Here is a 19,958-nt window from a genome sequence, read left to right as displayed (position 1 = left end):
GGAACTATCATCTCTATTTTACAAACATACAAACAGGTCCAGAAACATAAAGCAACTTGCTCAGGACAGCTCATATGTGTGGCAAAGCAGGGTAGAGCCCTAATTTTCCTTACACCACGGCCCATGCTCTCACCTACTATCTGTACTTAACTTCATTATTACAGTCCTTCCACAGAGTGAAATATCCATCGGAAGTATATTTTTGAATTAAAAAAATATTTATTTTAGATTATTGCAAATTAGGCTTTCAAGACTGGGCAGCTGGAAGAAGCCCCAGGTCCCAGACTCCTGGAGACGGGGATGGCAGCTGGAGAGGGGCCCACCTGCTTCCCCAGGCCTCCTGGGGACAAGCTTGGGGTCTTTCACAAGGATCCAGCCTGAGTCACAGGGGCTGTGGCTGCCAGAGATGGAAATGCAAAGGAAGGGTGCACCGAGCGGGGGCGGGATGCAGCCCCCAGAGAAGCTCTAGGTCTATGGGCCTAACCTGGTATGCCAGGCGCTCCCGTGCTGGTCCATGCACTGGAATGTTCGCCAAAGGCGCAGGCACCACAACGGGCTGGGAACTCTAACCTGTCAGAAATTTGGGGGGATGGGGGGGTTCAACAAATAAACCAGTAAATAGAGGACAGAATTTCAGATAGAGATAAGTGTAATACGAAAATAAAGTGGGAAACGAGATGCGATAAGATGGGGAGTGTTCTAGAGAGGGTGGCCTGGAAGCACCCTGTTAAACGGATATAAAGTTCCCCAGGTGAAGGAAGGGGCAACCCCCCAACCGCGCTATTGTTAGGAACAGGCGCTTGCTCCGCCCCGGCTCCCCGCTAAGGACTTTAAGGGGATCATCCAATTTGAACCTCTAGCTGCGTGGGGGAAGCTGCATCAGCTCAGTTTTTGCAGGAGAAGAGACTAATCCGAAGCTCAGAAAGGCCCGGTGCGTTCCCAAGGTCGTTCAGCCAGGAAGGGGCTGAGGCAGGGCTGAGCTGAGCTCAAATCTCAAATCCAGAGTGGTTAGGGCTGCCTCAGAGGTGGCTGCGGCCAGCCTGGAGGGCTTCCCGGGGGGTGGGGAGAAGGTCTGGCATCCCGGTGCGGTGCACGGCAGGCAGGAGGGAGCCAGCGAGCCCAGGTCGCCCCACCCCGCTGGGACCCGGAGGCCGCAGGGACTTCCCGTCCGGTCCCGAGGGACCGCCTCCTGGGGCACCTCTGGGGCAAACCGCCCCTTTTATAGTCTCGAAAACTAAGCCAGCGAGGCGAGGACGGTGGGTGCGGGACTGGGGTCTGGAGGTCTGGGCCCGCATCCCGGGAATCGAGTGGGAGAGGGCCACCGGCCTGCTCGGACCCCGCGCCAACCCTCAGCCCGGACACCTCACCGCCTACCAGCCTCCGCCCTGGCTGGCGCGGAGGAGACGTCGCGCCTGCGCAATGAGAGGGCATGGCCTGAGGAGCCGGCGGAGCGGGCACGGTGACGCGCACGCAGGGACGTGAGGGGCGGAGCCCCAGCGGCCTTGGCGCCTCTGATGGGCTGCATCGGAGAGGGGGCGGAGTTAGAGGCGTTCCTGGGCGGGGCCTCGAGGCCGGTTTGGAATTTTTGGCGCGAGCTGGCTCTGCGCGCGTTCACGGGCCGTTCCCCCTCTGAGAATCCTCCGGTAGAGAGCCGTAGACCGCAGACCCCGGCCCGCCTGACCGCCCCGGGGGCTTCCGCGGCCTCTGCCGACCCGGAATCTGGGACCTTGCTGAGCTACGCCCCGCCCATCCGTCCAGGTGAGCCCAGGCCGGGTCCTGAGGGTGCTGGGCCGGAACTTCCCTCCCGTCAGCCTTCTGCCCCCTGACAGCCCCTCCCGGGGTCAGCCTCAACCCCTCCCGGCCCCGCGGGGTCGCGCCCTGCCCGCGGCGGCCCCGCCCTCTGCCCCTGCCACCGCTCCCGGGGCGGGCCCCGGCCCTCCTGGCCTTCCCCGGCCTCCCAGTCCCCTTTCTGGGAGCACCGTTCTCCAGCGACTGCCCCCCCCCTTTATCGGCCCCTCCCCAGGAGAAGCCCCTCTCCCGTGACAGCCGGTCTCTTCGAATGTTCGTCAGTTTCCCCACGTCCGCGGAGGTGAACCAGCTGTGGCCCTGCCCGGGAGGAGCTCACAGTCTAGCGCGGTAGACCGTGGTCAGCAATGTGTCCGGCCCAGTGAGAGGGTGAGGCCCCTGAAAGCTCCAGAGGTCACGCAGGCCTGGCCTGCTCCGGGCCACCCTGGATTCACCGGGAGCCCCTGTTCCTTCTCCCTCCGCATCCCTTCCCCAAAGCTATTTGGCCAGGCCAGTGGTGCTAGAATGCAAGGGTTAATTGGGGTGGTCTGAGAACTGGTTTAAGATGCAGGTGCCTGGTGTCCCAAATATGCTAGGACTGGGCCTCTAACCAGCCCTGGAGGGGTTTCTGAAACCCTGGTTCTGCGCTTTAAGAAACCCTGAGATGGGAATCCTGAGGTGAATACCGGCAGAGGAAGCGTCCCCACAGGATGTAGGGTGGCTTCCAGGCAGGCCCCCATGGGGGTACCTCCCTGGTCCTCTTACTGTCCCAAGCGACTGGAGGGCACACTTCAGACGACTGCTCGCTCATCATTCTGTTACCGATTCACTCCCTGCTGGGTATGACATGTTTTGGTACACTGTAGCTTCCTATCAAAATTGGACTCCTCTTTTGTTTTCTTGTTTTTGTTTCTATTATAACATTGTAGCAACATAAAAGCCCTTTCTCTCCCAACACACACTTAGGACCTCTGCACTTTGTGTGTTCTTTCAATTACTGCTCAGAACACTATTATATATTACTTGTTATGTAACAGTTTTATTGGGGGATTTGTATGCCAGATACTGGGTTGAGCCTTCCCTAAGGTCAGTATTACCCGTCCACACGCCCTCTCCCCCCACCCCCACCCCCGTGGTTAGGTGTGTTTCTGAATTCAACACGTCTCTGATTTTAGAAAGCTAATAGGGCACACATATCATTTATATGTAACACCACCTGTGGCCTAGGACATCATCCCATAATCAAACACATTAATATTTCTGTCAAGAAATACATGAATATTCACAGTTAGAGGGAAAAATAAGTCAGAGTTTTCTGCTCACTGATTTTTGCAGGTAGAAATCCAGTTGTTCAGCACCATTTATGGAGAAGACTTCTTTCCACTGAATTGTTTTGGCAACCTTGTCAAAATCAATTGACTATGAATGTGAGGGTTTATTTGTAAACCCTCAGTTGCATTCCATTGATCTATATGTCTGTCCCTCTGTGAATACCACTGTTCTGATTCCTGTAGCTTTGAAATCGGGAAGTGCAAGACTTCCAACTTCGTTTTGACTATTCTGGGTCCTGTGAAATTCCACATGAATTTTAGGATCAGTTTCTCAATTTCTGCAAAGAAGCCAGCTGGGATTCTGATTCTGATTTTACTGAATCTGTAGATCAATTTGGAGAGTATTGCCATTTGATCTATATTGTCTTTGGATGTCTTTCCATTTATTTAGGTCCTCTTTAATTTCTTTGAGAAGCTGAGGGAAGAATGGAAAGCAAGTATATATGTATAATGTTTGTTATATTGACCTTCTTATTTATCACTTCTGATTCTCTTCATTTGTTCCTATGGATTCAAGTTTCCATCTGGTGTCATCTTCCAGTCCAATATAGTTCTGTTCCCACCCACCTCTTTTGGGCTAACAGTATGTATGTTACATTTCTATATGTCATATGCCCAACACACAATTACATACATACTGTTTTGTACAATTGCTTTTTAAATCAGTTAAGAGAAGAAATACATACTTACATTGTCTTTTGTGGGGTTTTTTTTTGTTTTGTTTTGAGATTTTATTTATTCATTTGAGAGAGAGAGACAGAGCACAAGCAGGGGTAGAGGCAGAGGGAGAGGGAGAAGCTGACTCCCCAATGAGCTGGGAGCCCGACATGGGGTTCAATCCCAGGACCTGGAGAGCATGACCTGAGCCAAAGGCAGATGCTTAACCATCTGAGCCACCTAGGTGCCCCTACATTGTCTTTTGCATCATGTAATTACTCTTATCAGTAATTCTTCATGTGCTTTTAGCCGGAGAACTACCTTTAGTTTTTCTTATAAAGCAGGTCTGTTAGCAGTGAATTCTTGTTTTTAATCCAGGAATGTCTGTATTTTGTCTTTATTTTATTTTTAAATTAACCCTTTCTCTCTCTCTTTTTTTTTATTTACTTATTTGTCAGAGAGAGAGCACAAGCAGGGGGAGCATCAGGCAGAGGGAGAAGCAGGCTCCCCTGCTGAGCAAGGAGCCTGATGTGGGACTCGATCCCAGGACCCTGGCATCATGACCTGAGCTGAAGGCAGACACTTAACTGACTATGCCACCCAGGCATCCCTATTTTGCCTTTATTTTTGAAAGATAGTTTTGTTGGATAGAGAATTCTTGGTTGACAAATCCCCCCCCGCCCCCCGACACTTTGAATATGCCACCCCACTGCCTTCCGCCCTTTGCTGTTTCTGGTGAGAAGTCAGCAGTTAATCTCCTGTGGAGGGGTTGTAAGTGATGAGTCCTTTTCCCTCTTGCCATTCTCAAGATTGGGTCCTTGTTTTTGGTTTTCAGCATTTTTAATATGATGTTTCTGTGTGTGGATCTCTTCCCTTACCATACCTGAAGTTCACTGAGCTCGTTGCCTTGGTTAATGCGGTTTTCTTGCGGCGGGGAGGTTTTTCTGGGAATCACATTTAGGAAGTTTTCCTCTATTATTTCTTAGTGTATTTTCCCTTCTGCTTCTCTTCTTTCCTTCCCGTGTGCCATTCTGCATAGGCTGGTGTACTGAGTGGTGTCCTCCATTTCTCTGAGGCTATGTTCCTGCTTTTTTGTTATTTGTTCCTTCTGTTCTTCAGACTGCATAATCTCTGTCCATCTGTCCTCAAGTTTGCTCATCATCCTGTCAGTTCAAATCTACTGTTGAACCCCTCCAGTGAAGATTTTCATTTCAGTATTACACCTTTCATTTCCATAATTTCCACTTGGTTCTTTTTATAATTTTTATCTCATTATCAGTATTCTTTATTTGGTGAAATGTTGTCATCATAGTTCTCTTCTTTAAGCGTGGTTCCCTTTAGTTCTTTGAACATATGTATAGTGGCTACTTTGACATCTTTATCTGTGAAATCTGACATCTGGTCCCTCTTAGCTATAGTTTCTGTCGTCTGCTTTTTTTCCTGTGTATGGGTCACACTTTCCTATGTCTTTGCACATTTTGTAATTTTTTGTTGTGGAAAACTGGACATTTTAGACAATGCTATTGCAACTGTGGATACTGGTTTCTGTCCCCACCCCCCCACCCCCAGGGGTTGTGACTGTTGTTTGCTTGTTTATTTGCTTAGTGAATGGCTGGGCCATTGTAGTGATGTCTCTTTCCCCTGCGGTGTGAAGCCTCGGGTGCTCCTTCTCAGAGGGCCCAGCCTCGGGCATGTGCGCATCACCTTAGAATACCAATGGTTTCACAGGGGCTCTCTCTATCCTTCCCCATACTTAGCTGTTACCCCACCAATTGTGGGCTGATTGTTTTATTGTTTTTGACAATGCCTAGGGCATCCGTTGCTCCATAGACTGATCTAAATAATCTGGGGCTCCTTTAAGAAGGTAGCTTTTGAATTCAGTGTCTGGGGTTTGTTCTGACCCCATCCAGGCTCTTGTTAGCTATCTCCTTCCCTAGTTCTCTGTGGTAAACTAGCTGGCCCAAGGGGTACTCTGTTGCACTAATGGAGGTACCAGCTTCCTCCTAGTTGCTTACCACCAAAGCCTCCACTGACTTTGAGAGCGCCTTTGCGCTTGAATTTCCCACACATTGTTTCAAATAAAGTCACTATTTTTTTGCAGGGAGAGTTTCAGAACTTTCTGTTTTATTGCCTGCTTCTCCATAGGCAGAATCCCTGGGCCGCAGTTCTGGAGCTGAGGGCAGGGACAGTGGTGCCTGTCTCACTGGGTTGACAATGCCTCCTTAGGGTGGGGACAGTAGCCTCTGGCCTTCTCTGCTCGCCCTCCCCACGGGGGAGCCTCCTTCCTGCAAAGGAGCTTCGGCTTGAGCTACCAGGGCTCCGTGTTCCCAGCCCTCTGACTCTGAGGTAGAGGTTTTGCTCCATGAGCAGAGGCTGATGGAAGAGGGAGCCCCTGGCTTCTCTGCTGCACCTGCCTGGAACTTGGTCTCTGCAACACGGAGCTAGAAGTGCAGTCCCACGAAATGAGTTTCAGCCCTGTGGCTAGGAGAAAAGAAGTCAGGAAAGAAACTTGGCCTCAGACCTTGTTTTTACTTTTGAATTGGAGATAAGAGACGGTAGGCCTGTGTTAATATTTCCACCTTACATTGTTGGAAGAAGGTGTATATCTTAAGGCCAAACAGCTGGTGGTGACGTGCCAGGGCTATACATGCAGGCGGGCTGGCTCCAGAACCCGCCTCAGCTTAACCTCTGCTGGGTTGTGAGAATCTGTAGGACATGGCCTTGGGGTTTTCAGTTTATGCTTCTATGACTTCCAAGGTACAGATGACTGTGTGCAGGCGTATATGTATCTGTCCTCTGCCTTCTCCCAGCAGGTGCTCGGTGTCCCTGTGGCCTCCATGTTGAAAGCAGAACGTGTGTGCAGAGTGGACGTGGCTCTCTTCCGAAGCCTCTTTGGGGCCACAGGATCAGGCACTGTTTGAGTGGACATACTGCTCTGTACTGTGCACCCCAGGGCCTCCTGTGCTGGCCATGCCCGTGCCCACGGAGGGCACCCCTCCACCCCTCAGTGGTACCCCTGTCCCAGTCCCAGCCTACTTCCGCCATGCAGAACCTGGCTTCTCCCTCAAGAGGCCTGGGGGGCTCAGTCGCAGCCTCCCACCCCGGCCCCCTGCCAAGGGCAGCATCCCCATCAGCCGCCTCTTCCCTCCTCGGACCCCAGGCTGGCATCAGCCCCAGCCCCGGAGGGTGTCATTCCGAGGCAAAGCCTCTGAGACCCTGCAGAGCCCCTCATATGACCCCAGCCAGCCGGAGTCCTTTTTCCAACAGAGTTTCCAGAGGCTTGGCCGCCTGGGCCATGGCTCTTATGGAGAGGTCTTCAAGGTGAGTGGGGTGACAACTCCCTGGGCCTGCTGGGGGATCCCCTCATCCAGCCTCCCTCCCATGCCTGGATGGGACAGTGTCCTGGGCAGCCAGACTGACAGGCTCCCTTCCTCAGTGCCTGATTTGACTGCTTTCTCCTTCCCCCCACTCAGGCCCCTCAACACACACGTTCCCCTTGTCCAGAGCCTGGCACGCTATACAGTGGCTCCTGGCTGCCTTTCCTCCTGCCCTGGAGCCAGCCCCCTCCCCCATCACCTCAGGCCAGCGGGAATTCAGGCTACACCCTCCATGCCACTTTTTTTTTCTTAAAATATATTTCCAATCACTTCTATTTCCTTTAAAATGGTAATTCTCCTTACACAAGTACTACATGGAGACAATTTTGTTGTTAAAAAGTACAAACAACACTGGCCCCTAGACCAGTTCTTCCCAGAAGAATCTACTATGCTTCTCAGGTGGGTGTCCTTCCTTCCAGACCTTTCTCTATACATCTCCAAAGTTGACCATATAGAGACAAACTCACTGTGTATTCTACACAGCGGGTCATTCTGCCCACATGGTTCTGTACCCAGCTGTCTTCATAGAACGACATGTCATGGAGACCCTTCTGGGTCAAGACTTAGAGCTCGACTGGCTTACCCAGTTTTGCTATTGCACGTGTGTGGGTCTCGCTAAGGTAGATGCTATGCTACAAATCCCACACGTGTACAGTTGTAATAAAATCTGCCAGATGGCCCTCCTAAGTGGCTGTGCCGCCTCCCTTCCAGGTACGCTCTAAGGAAGATGGCCGTCTCTATGCAATAAAGCGTTCTATGTCACCATTCCGGGGCCCCAAGGACCGGGCCCGCAAGCTGGCCGAGGTCGGCGGCCATGAGAAGGTGGGGCAGCACCCACGCTGTGTGCGGCTGGAGCAAGCCTGGGAGGAGGGCGGCATCCTGTACCTGCAGACGGAGCTGTGTGGGCCCAGCCTGCAGCAGCACTGTGAGGCCTGGGGCACCGGCCTGCCCGAGGCCCAGGTTTGGGGCTACCTGCGGGATACCCTGCTTGCCCTGGCTCACCTCCACAGCCAAGGCCTGGTCCATCTTGACGTCAAGCCTGCCAACATCTTCCTGGGGCCCCGGGGCCGTTGCAAGCTGGGTGACTTTGGGCTGCTGGTGGAGCTGGGTACGTCTGGAGCTGGTGAGGCCCAGGAGGGAGACCCCCGGTACATGGCTCCTGAGCTGTTGCAGGGCTCCTATGGGACAGCAGCGGATGTGTTCAGGTGAGGGCTGGGATGTGGGAGGCTCTTTGGCGGGGCGGGGTGGGGTACAGTTAGCAGAGGGAGGGAAACGCCACCCTAGCCCAAAGTCAGGAAGACTTGGCCTTGGGCTGGACATGCTGCTCCAAAGGGGTGGAGGCCTGCCCTGTAGTTGAGGGAGTTCTGCAGAGTCAGGCTGTCTAAGCAGTGAACCCTCTGGAGCCACTTTACATGCATCCACCCATTTCCTCACCACACCCCCATAGGGGGGACAATGACTCCATTTATAGGCAACGGACACAGTGGAGTTGAGGGACTTGCCCGAAGTCCAGTTAGCAAGTGGTGAGGCTGGGACTGGACCAGGCACTGGGTTCCATCGTCCATGCTAGTAACCACTGTCCTGCCTTGAACAGCCATATCCAGCCTTGTCAATAGAACGATGGTAGTAACAGTAGTAGCCATAGTGCCTGTCCAGTGAGGGGTGCCAGGGGGACTCACCAGGTGCTATAGGCTGTGCTCTGCCTGGGGTCCATTCTGCATGACACGGTCCCATCACTGGCCCTGTTGGAGCCTTCTCAGCCCCCCCCCCCCACACATCCCTGGCTCATGGCAGAAGACCGCAGCCCTTTCCCACACTCTTCTTGGGCAGCCTGGAGCTCTAGGGTCTGTGTCTCAAGGCCAACCTTGCCCCTCTTCTGTCATTGCTCCTGTCCTTCCCAGTCTGGGTCTCACCATCCTGGAAGTGGCGTGCAACATGGAGCTACCCCACGGTGGGGAGGGCTGGCAGCAGCTTCGCCAGGGCTATCTGCCCCCTGAGTTCACGGCTGGTGAGTGGAGGGCCAGCTCGTGTGGGAGGAAATGGCTGGTGGGGGGGGGACAACTGGGCTCATAGCCCAGCCACCCCTGACATGGCCCTGCCCTGTGGACAGGCCTGTCTTCTGAGCTGCGTTCTGTCCTCACCATGATGCTAGAACCTGACCCCAGGCTGCGGGCCACAGCCTCGGCCCTGCTGGCCCTGCCCATGCTCAGGCAGCCGAGGCCCTGGAGCGTTCTGTGGTATATGGCTGCTGATGCCCTCAGTCGAGGGTGGGCCCTGTGGCAGGTAAGTCGGGCAATGGTGGCAGGACGCCCCGCCCTGCTCCCCAGCCCCAGGGTTTGACCTGCCTCCCTCACCCCTGTCCCCACAGGCCCTGCTTTCCTTGCTGTGCTGGCTCTGGCACGGGCTGGCTCACCCTGCCACCTGGCTGCAGCCCCCGAGCCCACCAGCCACCCCGCCTGGCTCCCCACCCTGCAGCCTTCTTCTGGATAGCAGCCTCTCCAGCAGCTGGGATGACGACAGCATAGGGTGGGTGAGAGCTGAGGGTGCTGGAGGCGGGGGAAAGGGGCGGTCAGCACAGCCAGGCCCCAGACCCAAGGGGATCAGTGGTGAGCAGGACCCATCCCACAAACCTGGCCCCCATCATGCCCTGGAATGGGAACCAGGGCCAGTGGGGGTGCAGCCTGGCCTACTTTGAATGCAGCTGTCTCTTCCAAGCTCGGTGCGGGCAATGTGCAGAGCAGAGCAGAACTGACAACTTCAGGCTTCGGGCACTGCCACCTGAGGGAGCCGTGAGGGCCACAGCACCCCCCCAACAGCAGGGGCTGCCAGTGCCCACAGATGAGGCACTGGGGAGCTGGGCCCTGGGGAAACTCCTGGTGGTCAGATGAGGGGCTGTAATTAGGAAACTGCTGCAAAAAAAATCATATGGTTGGGGCACAGGCCTCAGGAGGAATCACACCATTAACCCCTTCCTTACGGAAACATTACCCCCTTGCCACGGGGACACGTCTTATCAACAGGAAGTACCAGAAAAGCTTCATTTTCACAAGTTCACTACAAAGCCAGTTCTCCTAACCCATGTGTTCTGACACAGAACGGAGGTAGCCTTTGAGTGTGGTCAGATGGCCTTTCAAAGTTGTGAAAGTGCTTCTCTCAAAGGGCACAGCATTTCTGCTGGTCCCCATTGTGCCCTCCCCGCCCCCGCCCATGCCAGGCTGGAGCCTGGCACCTGCACAGGGACAGGGTTGATCTTGCTGCCCCCACCCAGCTGTGGCCTCCTCCCAGTGCACACCCCACCCCTCGACACCTTACTTGTCTGGCCCACCCTGTGCAGGCTCTCACTCTCTCCGGAGGCTGTCCTGGCCAGGGCTGTCGGGAATACCTCCACCCCCCGCAATGGCTCCCCTGCCCCCCGGAACAGGTACTCACTGAGGTGAGCAGTCCCAGAGTCCAGTGGGGTGGGAGGTAGTGGCTTTTCAGATCCTAAGTGTCATTTGTCTCTCTTCCCCCCCACCCCAGGGATGCCCTGGACCTAAGTGACATTGACTCTGAGCCCCCTCGGGGTTCCTTCCCCTCCTTTGAACCTCGGAACCTCCTCAGCCTGTTTGAGGACTCACTGGGCCCAACCTGAATCTACAGGCCAGCCTTGGTGCTTTTAACCTTTTAGCCACCCCCCCAATCCTCCTGGAGGCTGGGGTCCCTCTGGGAACTCCAGAGGTGCCTCCTGCCTACCCATGTCTAATAAAAGGTATTTGAATCTTGGGAGCACCCAAGCTTGCTTGTGTGGCAACACAGCGCTTCCTGCCCCTTTTATTGATACTGCCCCAGGTCTGAGGCCCCAGGGTGGGCAGAGGCTGGGCCCTGATGCAGGGCCCCAGGCCAGCTGACTGGAGGTAGGAGCCATGCGCTGTGTGGAGCAGAGATTTCCTGAGCAGGCTCGTCCCCACTGTGTAGGTTGAGACATCAGAGCATGGCACTCAAAGTGGAGGGGGTCCCTCAGCCCAGTGGGGCCCTGAGTGCAGGGCCACTCAGCTCTTTATGTCTCTGTGCTAGCTGCCTGGAGAAAGTAGCTGCAGCCGCCCTCCTACCCCATGGTCCTGGGATAAGAGACTAGTCCTGTTGCCCAAACCCCTCACTCCACAGTATCCGGACAGAAGGGAGAAGGGGTGGGTGAGCCTCAGGCTGCAGGGAGGGCTGGCATGCAGAGCAGAAAGACAGAGGTCAGGAAATACGGGCTGAAGGCTGGGCAAGGCGCCCATGAGGTACCTTATGTGTGGGGTAGGGTGGGCTCATGGCCCTGGGCTTGTAGGATTCCAACTGTCAGAGCCAGACATGACCCCAGAGTTGCTCTGGCCATACCCTCATAGGTCACAGAGGATAAACTGAGGCCTAGGAAGGAAAGGTTTCCTTCTAGCCTACACGGACAGTACCCTGAAAGAAGGTTGCAGGGAGGGGAAGCCAGAGCTCCGAGTTGTGAGTAGAAGAGATGAGTCCACAGGGAAGAATGGACGAACAGATGAGGTCTCCCAGCTGGGGTGTCCTGTTTGCTGGAAGCATCCAGGCATTCGGCCCTTGAAGACCAGCAGGAGGAGTGAAGCACGGTATTGTTGGTCCTAGAAGACTGTCGAGAGGCCAGCATGGCGGGCCAGAGGTGGCTCAGTGTGGGGGGCAGGCGTGGTGGGCGGCCCAGAGCAGGTCTGGCACAACACCGGCGTGCAGCTGGAGGATGGAGCCCACGCTGAGCAGGTGCATGATCTGGTGGGAGTTGCCCCAGTAGTCGAAACGGCCAGGTCCCCAGCGCTCTGGCAGGCGGGCCACATTCACCAGTCCCCCAAGCAGTGCCAGCGCATCCATGCGCAGGTAGCAGGGCAGGGAGCCTGGAGCCCCGGAGCCCAGCCCCACTCCCCGGGCCCCAAACACCAGGAGGCGGGCGGCAGCCTGCCAACCGAAGGCTCGGAGCCGGGCACTGGTGGAGGGAGCTGTGAGGGCCCGCCAGCCAGCCACACCTGACAGCACGGTGTAGCCCACCAGGGCAGCTGGACGCAGCCAGGGCCTACAGGCCAGGGTACAGTGGATGATGGGCAGAGCCCCTACACAGAGGAGAGAAGCAGGAAAAGGCACATCAGTCTGGGGAACTGCCTGCCCTTTATATCCAGGGCTCATGTGAGTGACCCCTGCCTCCTCCTGGTTGCCCCCTCCCAGCTCCCATCCTTAAAACCCACCCACCCCATCCCTTGGCTCACCGAGGGTGTTGACCAGGCAGACCCCACACATATCCAGGGCAAGGAGTCGGGTATACACAGTGCTGCCCCCTTGGTGGCACATGAAGAGGTGATAGAGCACGGAGCCTGCGGGGGGCGCCAGGCAGGCCACACAGTGCGTACCCCCCAGCCAGCCATCCTTGCCCAGCTGACCCCACGGCATGGTCATCGGCAGCAGCACCAGGAAGCCTAGCAAGGCTAGCCCTGGGGGAGGAGACAATTACCCATCACAGGGCCTGAGCACAGAGGACAAGTCATTTCCTCAGGGAGTCCACAGTCTAGAGATAATACAAGGGGGATGAAGCAAGACAGGTCTTGACAATGCTCTGAGCACACTAGTGGCCGGGCTGACAGAGGCAGGCCCTGTGCCTTCAGTAACTTCAGGGACAGCAGAGCTCACAAGAGTTTCTGGAAGTAGAGACCGTCATCCACACTTTCAGTTGAAGAAACCGAGTGAGTGGCCCAGGTGACCCCAGCAGGTAGGCCATGGAAGCAGTCTTAACTCTCACGCTGCTCTCATCCCCGCAGCCACATTACCTCCCCAGAAAGCAAGGGGCCCCAGTCCCCCAAACTTGGTGTGTCAGCAGAAGCCAGGAGGAGGCATGAGCTCATGCTGAATTCTGAATAGGATATGTGGGCGACAATACCAGATCCCCTGGTCACTTAGCTCACTTCTCTCAACCCCTGTGCCCTCTTTAGGTGACCAGACACAAGGAGCTTTGGGTCTTTTTGTCTTCCAGAAAGGGGCCAAGTCAGGCAGGGGAGAGGGGCTGAAGGAGCCTGTTCCATCACCCCAGCAGCTTTTCCTGTGCTCCATTCCTGTAGGCCCCAACCAGGGTGATTCATACCCCTTCCCCAGGGTCACTCTGGCATTGCCCTCACAGGGGTCAAAGGCGGGCACAGCAGACTGAGGCTGCTGGCTGCAAACTGGGCAAGGGATGGCCAGGCCATAGTCCCCCAGTGAGGCAGGTACCAAGGTTGGGCCCTGCCTGCTCAGGCCCCTCTCCTGGCCCCGGGCAGCCCAAGGACGGGCAGGGCTGTGTCAGCAGAGCAGGGCCGCGGAGGAGGGGCCGGGCGCCTGCGGGGCTGGGGTTGGGGGTTGGAAGGAGCCGCCACCAGGCAGAGGCTCGCGGCCGGGCTGCTCCGGACGGGGGTGGCAGGGCAGCCGCACGGGGAGGGGCTGGGACCTGGCTTTTCCTGGGCCCCTCCTTGCCGAAGTCAACACCCATCTATCTATTGGACGAGTGCTGGCGGGGGAGGGTGTCCCAAACACAGGGATTATGAAGGGGCGCGGACACCAGACTCCTCCCCGGGGCTCAGAGGGATTAAGCGGACTTGGTCCCCTACTCTGCTTCCCTCGCCTGCCCCGGGGGCCCCGCCCGGGGAGCGGAAGGACAGTTCCGTCCGGGACAATGGCAGCTTTGTCACCACGGCTCCTGGCCGTGCCAGGGCCCAGGCAGCCGAGGACCTGAGCACTGGGGCGCTCGCCGGCCTTCCGGCCCCCGACCAGGCTCGGGCAGGGCTGCCGCGGGTGTGGGATGCGGGGCGCGGCTCACCGTGCGTGTAGATATTGCCCAGCTCGTTGTGCAGGTAGAAGAGACTGCGCAGACAGCCCGAGCCGCTGCTGGCCGGCCGGTAGCCCGTCAGCACGAACTTGTTGAACTGCAGGTGCGGTGGCGTGTTGGCCCAGTCCAGCAGGCGCGGCCCGGCCAGGAACGCCATGGCCCGGCCTGGCGCGGGCGGTCCGCGCTTCCCTCGGCCTCCGGCCGCTTCCTCAGTGCTGCCACAGCGCACGGAGACTCATCCCGGTGCCCACCCGCCGCCCAGTGCCCCGTCCGCGCACGCGCCGGCCGGGGGTCCCGGCCCGCGCCCCCTCCCGCGCTGCGCACGCGCGGGCCCGGCGCCCCCAACGCCGGGGCGGAGGCTGGGGACGCGCGGAGCGCCCGAGCGCAGTGCGGCCGGCCCTGCCGGGGCAGGCGCGCCGCAGGGACAGCTCGCGGCGGCGGCGGCGGCCGGTAGTCTCTTCTCAGCGTGGAGGACGGGTGCGGCCGGACGCTGGCGGGGACGCCAGACTCCGCCCCAGCTGCTCGCCCCCGCCATCCCGCCAGCGTTTCGCGCGCGGTGCTCGTGACGTCAGTCCTGCAAGGGCCAATGGGCGCGGCTGGCTGGGGAGGCCCCGCCCGCGCCCGCCCAGACTTTCGCTTAATTAGCATAATGTATGCGGTCCTAGCCTCATTTGCATGGGGTAGCGGTAGGCGAGGAATCCAACGTTCTGGGTCCCGGTGGCTCTGCTGGAGAGGCCCCGGCGCCTTGAGTCTGCTGTGCGCGCCCGGGCTTTCCGCGCGACCCCAGAGGTCGAGGGACCCTTGGGTACTCACCCTCCCCGCCACGCAGCCCCACCCCTCACCCGGGCTCTGTCCAAGGTGCTGCCGGCCCCGGACCTTCGGACCAGTAAAGTCTAGACCCGGCGCGTCCCCGCTCCAGGGGTGATCTCTCCACCTTCCCGACTCAGCGGGAGCGCAGCAAGCCACGCTGAGATGCCTAGGCCTCTACAGGTGTGTCTGACGCGCCCAGCACCCTCGGGCCATGCCCTGCCCTTCAGGCCAGGCTCCTTATAACCTGGGCTCGGTCAAACTCGCTCCCTGTTATCGCCCACTGGGGTTTAAGAGGAAAATTACCCAGAGCAGGCCCAGGCCAGCAGGCCCCAGAGGATGGAAAGTTGCTAGCTCAGTTGGTAGAGCAAGAGATAACCAGAAGCCCCGCTGGGAGCAAGAGATAACCAGCCGTTTCCGCTTCTGAACAGGCTTCCCACCACAAGCTCCCTAACCGCTGTTCCTGCCTAAAGCAGACCCCCGCTCCCCCAGTTTAAATCCACATACCAGCAGCCAGCATAGCCCTTGGAACCTGACCCGCTACACCCCCCCTATAAAAACCCTGTAACCCCGCTGCCCGGGGCCCAGAATTTCGACTGCGAGCTCGTCTGGGTCCGCTGGCGTAAAATAAACCCGAGTTCTCCTACTTCTTCGAGTGTCACTTGGTTTCTCGAGGGTCTGATTATTTTTCACAACAGGGGCACCTTCAGTTCAACCCAGAAAAGACAGGAAACGGAAGGGAAGAGAGAGGGTAGGAGGCCAAGGGAGAAACGTTGGTCCCTTTCCCGGTTCATCCTAAAGCGGGTCCAGGAATGCGTGCCTTCTCCGGCTTAACCACGCCCACAATCGGCTTCCTCCTCCTCGCCTTCTCCAGGACCCCGCCCACCCATCCTTTCGCCTCCCCCGTTCCTCAGTCTTCAGCGTTCCAGGCGGCTCCAAATCACCTCTTGTGGGGACCGGCCTTAATTTGCATGGACACACCCAACCTTGGCTCCGATACCCTCATTAACATAACCCCTCTCATCACACAGCAACTTGCAGAGCCCTGTACCAAAATAGGTCCTTTATTCAAAGTCTACCGTTGGTCTTTTGACTACTTTTCTCGACCTCTCCCATTTCCCTTAGGGCAGCAGTTCAGGACCACCCCAACAGGCTCTCAAAGCAACCTGAAATCAGAGACCACCGTATCAAGGTTCATGAGGAAGGGAAGCTGGGATTCCTCTTGCCCTTTGGCCTCAACCATCTGGACCCCGAGTGTCAGACCAAGTTCTCACTAACAGCATCAGATGCTTCCTGTCCAATGCCTGGCCTCCACGGATGACCAGGGACAGAGATGCCCTTACAGGGGCAGAAGGTCAATGCAGAGTGCGGTATGAAGTCTCAGGTGTCCATCCCGCTGGGGAGGGTCCACTGGACCCTGGGGGTCCCAAGTCAGAGAGCAGAGATGAGCGAGCGCAGGGAACTCTGGCTGGAGGCGCTCAGGGGCCGGTAACTCGCGGCTAGACCCTCAGCCTGAGGGTCCCCGGGAGGGCAGGGCAAGGCCACCCCTCGAGGCCGGCGGTACCACACAGCCCAGCTTCTCCCGGGGCCCCGGGAAGGCCCCAAAGCCGGGGGGCCTTTCCCCGGAGCCAGCAGACAGCTCCTAGAGAGGGAGCAGACGTCAGCCGAAGCCCCAACCAACTTACCTCCAGCATCCTGCTTCGCCTGCGATCCCACGCGCGAATCCCTGTGTGGACGCAAGGCCTCTGCCCTCAAGAACCCAGGATTTCCTCCCAGCCCCGGTCCCCTTGGAGGCCCCAGCTTCCCGGTGAGGCCCCCCCCCCCGGGGGCACCAAGGCGTCCGCCCTCAGGCCCCGCCCCAGGGGGCGCACCGTCGGCGCAGCAGACGCAGCAGCGACAGCAGCAGCAGCAGCAGCACCGAGATGGCCGTCACCGTCGAGAAGACCCGGGCTGCAGGCGCACGGTGCTGTGAGGACGGGGTCTGGAAGGGGCGGCTCCCCAAACGCCCTCCCGCCTCGCACGCCCGCCTCACCCCCCATCGCGGCCTCCGGAGCCCCAGGCTGGGGGCTGCAGCTCACGTTGGCCCAGTCGGGGGGCGCTGCGGGGGTCTGCGCCGAGCCCTTGGGCACCGGGTCGTCAGTGGCGTCCTGCAGCCCTGCGGACAGAAGTGTGAGGCGGAGCGGCGGGGCGGCGGGGCGGCGGGCGGGGGGCGACCAGGCCGGTTCTCACCGCGGTAGGTGAGCGCGAAGCCCTGCGCGTGGCCGCGCGCGTCGCTGCGGAAGGTGAGCAGCAGCGCGGCGGCGCGCAAGCGCAGAGGCCCGGGCGGCGGCTGGCGGGCGCCGTCGAAGGCGCGGAGCAGGCTGCCCGAGGCGGCGTCGCGCAGCTCCAGCCGGTCGCGCGGGTCGGCCAGCTCGAAGAGGCGGAAGGTGAGCTCCAGCGCGGCGCCCGGCGGGCTCAGCGCCCAGCTGCAGTTCCGATCCGGCCCGTACTCGTCCGGGAAGTCCGGGGAGTACACGACGCCCTGAGGAGCGGTCCAGTTGCCCTGGCAGGAGCCCACGGACACTGTGGGCGGGGCCGGCCATCAGAACCGCGGGGCCAGGCTCCTCTCCCTCCCCCGGGGGGGGGGGCCCGACCCCAGACCTGCCTCCCTGCCGCCTGAGCCGGGTCCCACTCCTTCCGAGGACTGTGACTCCTCTCAAGCCCCGCCCTCAACCCGAGGCCCCGCCTGACCCCCAAGATCGGCCGGGTCGCCTCTTCTGCGCGTCCCAGATCCCGCCCGCTATGAGGGGATCGCGCTCCCGGGTCTCACCCAGACTCCGCCAATCCCCCAGGCCCCTCGTCCCCGCTCACTCCTCACCTTCGTAGATGCCCAAACGGCCGTCGCCGCCGCACAGCTGGCCCGGGTGGCCGAAGCAAATCTGGTCACAGTCGGTAGCTGGGGCCGGGCGTCCCCGGTCCAGGTCGCTTTCAGAGCCACAGAAGCAGGCGTAGCCAGCCTCCACGCCCGCCAGCTGGGAGCACAGACTGGGTGACCCCAGAGGCAGTGGTTGGGGCAGGGGCGGGGTAGTGGGAGCCTAGGATCTGGGTCGCAAGTGGGAATCGGGCTGGAGGTTCCAAAATCAGCCTCAGGGTTTGACGTCAGAGTTGGGAGTTGATCTGGGTCCTGAGGTCAAGTTGAGGGGTCACCGTTCTGGGCCGGAGGTGGGGGGGCTGTACCTGGTAGCCCTTCATGCGGCAGAAGCGAAGGCACACCTGGACCGTGAGCTTCGTTGAGGTGCCGCTGGGGCCGCTGAGGGCGGGGGGTGCCCCCGAATCCACGAAGCAGCCCAGGTATCCGGGCACTGAGGGGGCAGCAGAGCCAGGCTCTGTCAGCGCCCCCCAAAGAGAACTCCACCCAGGCAGCCCTGCGTTCCCAGCCTTGTCCAGCCGGGCCCACTCACTGTGGCACGTGGGGATGTCGCAGTAGCGCCAGTAGATGCCCTCCTCTGTCTCGGCTACGTAGCACCACGGCTGCACGTCGCCGTCGGGGTTCCTGCCGGTGGGGGACAAGTGGTCCGGGTCCCGCCACCCCAGAGGCTGCAAATCCCAGGCCCCACCCCACAGCCTATTCGCAAAATGGCCACCGTGTGTGTTAGAACTTTGTGTGTTCCTCTCCGTTGTCGCACAAATTCTGGTTTTGTCCCACGTGCTTCTGGATGTCGACTTCCGAGGGGTCGGTGGGAAGTCCTTAAAGGGGCCCCGAGAGCGTATTTTGGGCTTCAGCTGTTGCTAGGACGTGACCTTATACACGAGAACTTTGAGGCCATCAGTAGTGTTGTCCCCAACCCTGCCTTGGGCCTCAGCCACTTCCCTTGGGCTGGGACCCCGCTTTAGAGCAAAAGTGGTGAGCCCTGAGCTTTGCGGTGTCCTCCAGCTCAGCTCCAGACAGCAGCTGTGGCTCTGAACCCCCAACAACGAGTAGGGCCCCTCAAATCAGTTGTATGGCAAGGGCCCGGCCCCTCACTCCAGGGCTCGCCCCACGACTGGGTCCCGCCCGCGCGGGCTCCTTGAATGCCCAGGCCTGACCCAAGACTGCAGACTTTGGGCACCTAAGGCGGGTCCCACGCGCGACAATGTTCCAGGCGTCCAGCCCCGCCCCCAGGACGCGCTAGGCCTCGTCCCTCGCCGAGGCTCCGCTCCCAGACCCTCCCGGGTGGACTTTGTATCCGCCCAGCCAAGACCTCCCTTGCACCCACAGCGAGGCTCTGCCCCAGGACCCCGCCGGCACCGCGGCGCCCAGCCCCGCCCCCAGCTCAGGCCCCGCCCCTCACCGGCAGAAGTTGTGCGGGCCCAGCCCCCAGCGGCCCTGGGGGTCGCTGGCGCTGCTGTAGCTGTGCTGCTGCGTCTGGTCCCAGAACAGGCACGGGCGGCCGGCCCCGCGCGGACCCGTGCGGTTCTGGTGGCCGCGGTAGTCGGCGCCATTCACCTGGAAGCACTCGGACAGGCCTGCGCGACGACCGCAGGGCCTGGGGAGGTCCGGACCTTCCGCATCTTCAGCCCCCCCGCACCGCCCCGCGACTCCAACTGCCACCCGGCTCCCCAGCCAGCGCCCCCGGCGCCTTACGGGGCCCTGGGCCTGCTCAGCTGCCCCCGCCACCTGCTCTGCCCCCTCCTCAGCCTCGGGACCCGGTTCTAGGCGCGGAGGCAGAGGAGAGAGTGGTGACCCCGGCTCAGTCGTCGGGCCAAGACTCACCTGGGCCGTGCAGGCTCCCGGCGGAGGCGCCGCGTGGCGGCAGCAGCGGGAGGAAGAGGAGCAGAAGGAGGAAGCCCCGCGGGGCCCGTGTCTGCATCGCCCCCAACCAAAGAGCGGTTGCCCCGGGCCCCGCACGCTCCATGCCGCCCCCGGAGTCGCTCCGGGGTCTTCCGGGCGACCTGGGGGGCGTTGTCTTCGGACCGTCTGTTCTCGTCCCGCTCTGGGCGGCGCTCTCCGTCTGGGGCGGTGTATTTGCCTCCCAGGGTTTCCGCCCCTGGAGGCGTCTCTTTGCCCCTGTGTCCCCACTGGGGCTATCCCCGGGGTTCTCTGGCCAGGGGCGTTCTCCGTCACTGCCCCTCAGTACTCCGGGGCTTGCCTCGGCTTCCACGCCCGCCCCCTCCCGCTGCGGCTTGCTCTCTGAGTCTCCCTCGCTCAGGTCTCTA

At 59.6% G+C, this 19,958-nt stretch overlaps 3 protein-coding genes across 9 annotated transcripts; 1 reads left to right on the top strand and 2 right to left on the bottom strand.

Moving 5' to 3' along the window:
* The first annotated feature begins 1,616 nt into the window (after positions 1 to 1,616).
* Positions 1,617 to 10,812, top strand: PKMYT1 (protein kinase, membrane associated tyrosine/threonine 1). Of its 4 annotated transcripts, none has more exons than XM_027612403.1 (9): positions 1,617 to 1,758; positions 2,024 to 2,175; positions 6,587 to 7,094; positions 7,862 to 8,355; positions 9,052 to 9,158; positions 9,261 to 9,433; positions 9,519 to 9,676; positions 10,485 to 10,583; positions 10,670 to 10,812. In XM_027612403.1, the coding sequence occupies exons 3-9, from the start codon at positions 6,744 to 6,746 to the stop codon at positions 10,779 to 10,781; spliced, it is 1,494 nt and encodes a 497-aa protein (XP_027468204.1). In that variant the 5' UTR covers positions 1,617 to 1,758; positions 2,024 to 2,175; positions 6,587 to 6,743; the 3' UTR covers positions 10,782 to 10,812. The 4 variants fall into 4 exon arrangements, with proteins under 4 accessions (XP_027468204.1, XP_027468202.1, XP_027468205.1 ...); XM_027612401.1 differs by having other exon boundaries at positions 6,584 to 7,094; XM_027612404.1 differs by lacking the exon at positions 2,024 to 2,175 and having other exon boundaries at positions 1,628 to 1,758; positions 6,584 to 7,094.
* A 959-nt stretch (positions 10,813 to 11,771) lies between these two features.
* PAQR4 (progestin and adipoQ receptor family member 4) lies at positions 11,772 to 14,297 on the bottom strand. Its single transcript, XM_027612406.2, has 3 exons — positions 13,968 to 14,297; positions 12,394 to 12,615; positions 11,772 to 12,240 (listed from the first exon to the last, which is right to left on the bottom strand). The coding sequence occupies exons 1-3, from the start codon at positions 14,131 to 14,133 to the stop codon at positions 11,807 to 11,809; spliced, it is 822 nt and encodes a 273-aa protein (XP_027468207.1). The 5' UTR covers positions 14,134 to 14,297; the 3' UTR covers positions 11,772 to 11,806.
* Positions 14,298 to 15,989: 1,692 nt separating this feature from the next.
* KREMEN2 (kringle containing transmembrane protein 2) lies at positions 15,990 to 19,648 on the bottom strand. Of its 4 annotated transcripts, none has more exons than XM_027613412.2 (9): positions 19,516 to 19,648; positions 19,094 to 19,268; positions 18,224 to 18,315; positions 18,000 to 18,124; positions 17,641 to 17,794; positions 17,013 to 17,345; positions 16,816 to 16,938; positions 16,655 to 16,733; positions 15,990 to 16,425 (listed from the first exon to the last, which is right to left on the bottom strand). In XM_027613412.2, exons 1-9 carry the CDS (start codon positions 19,610 to 19,612, stop codon positions 16,215 to 16,217), a joined length of 1,389 nt encoding a protein of 462 aa, XP_027469213.2. In that variant the 5' UTR covers positions 19,613 to 19,648; the 3' UTR covers positions 15,990 to 16,214. The 4 variants fall into 4 exon arrangements, with proteins under 4 accessions (XP_027469213.2, XP_027469214.2, XP_027469215.1 ...); XM_027613413.2 differs by having other exon boundaries at positions 17,641 to 17,677; XM_027613414.1 differs by lacking the exon at positions 16,655 to 16,733 and having other exon boundaries at positions 16,283 to 16,425.
* Between the last annotated feature and the right edge of the window lie 310 nt (positions 19,649 to 19,958).

This window comes from Zalophus californianus, chromosome 10 (assembly GCF_009762305.2).
Source record: "Zalophus californianus isolate mZalCal1 chromosome 10, mZalCal1.pri.v2, whole genome shotgun sequence".
NCBI classification, from domain to species: Eukaryota; Metazoa; Chordata; class Mammalia; order Carnivora; family Otariidae; genus Zalophus; species Zalophus californianus.
Note: the sequence above shows the minus strand (reverse complement) of the source record. Positions and strands in the feature narration are given on the sequence as shown.

Bases quoted from the DNA above. Each gene is read 5' to 3' on its own strand.
- PKMYT1 (XM_027612403.1), top strand. From the start codon at position 6,744: ATGCCCGTGCCCACGGAGGGCACCCCTCCACCCCTCAGTGGTACCCCT. The intron at 9,677-10,484 runs GTGGGTGAGAGC...CACCCTGTGCAG, and splicing joins TGGGATGACGACAGCATAGG to GCTCTCACTCTCTCCGGAGG. The intron at 10,584-10,669 runs GTGAGCAGTCCC...CCCCCACCCCAG, and splicing joins CGGAACAGGTACTCACTGAG to GGATGCCCTGGACCTAAGTG.
- KREMEN2 (XM_027613412.2), bottom strand. From the start codon at position 19,612: ATGCAGACACGGGCCCCGCGGGGCTTCCTCCTTCTGCTCCTCTTCCTC. The intron at 18,125-18,223 runs GTGAGTGGGCCC...CTGCCCCCTCAG, and splicing joins CGACATCCCCACGTGCCACA to TGCCCGGATACCTGGGCTGC. The intron at 16,939-17,012 runs GTGAGAACCGGC...TTCTGTCCGCAG, and splicing joins CTTCGCGCTCACCTACCGCG to GGCTGCAGGACGCCACTGAC.
- PAQR4 (XM_027612406.2), bottom strand. From the start codon at position 14,133: ATGGCGTTCCTGGCCGGGCCGCGCCTGCTGGACTGGGCCAACACGCCA. The intron at 12,616-13,967 runs GTGAGCCGCGCC...CTCCTCCCCCAG, and splicing joins GGGCAATATCTACACGCACG to GGCTAGCCTTGCTAGGCTTC. The intron at 12,241-12,393 runs GTGAGCCAAGGG...TCCTCTGTGTAG, and splicing joins CTGCCTGGTCAACACCCTCG to GGGCTCTGCCCATCATCCAC.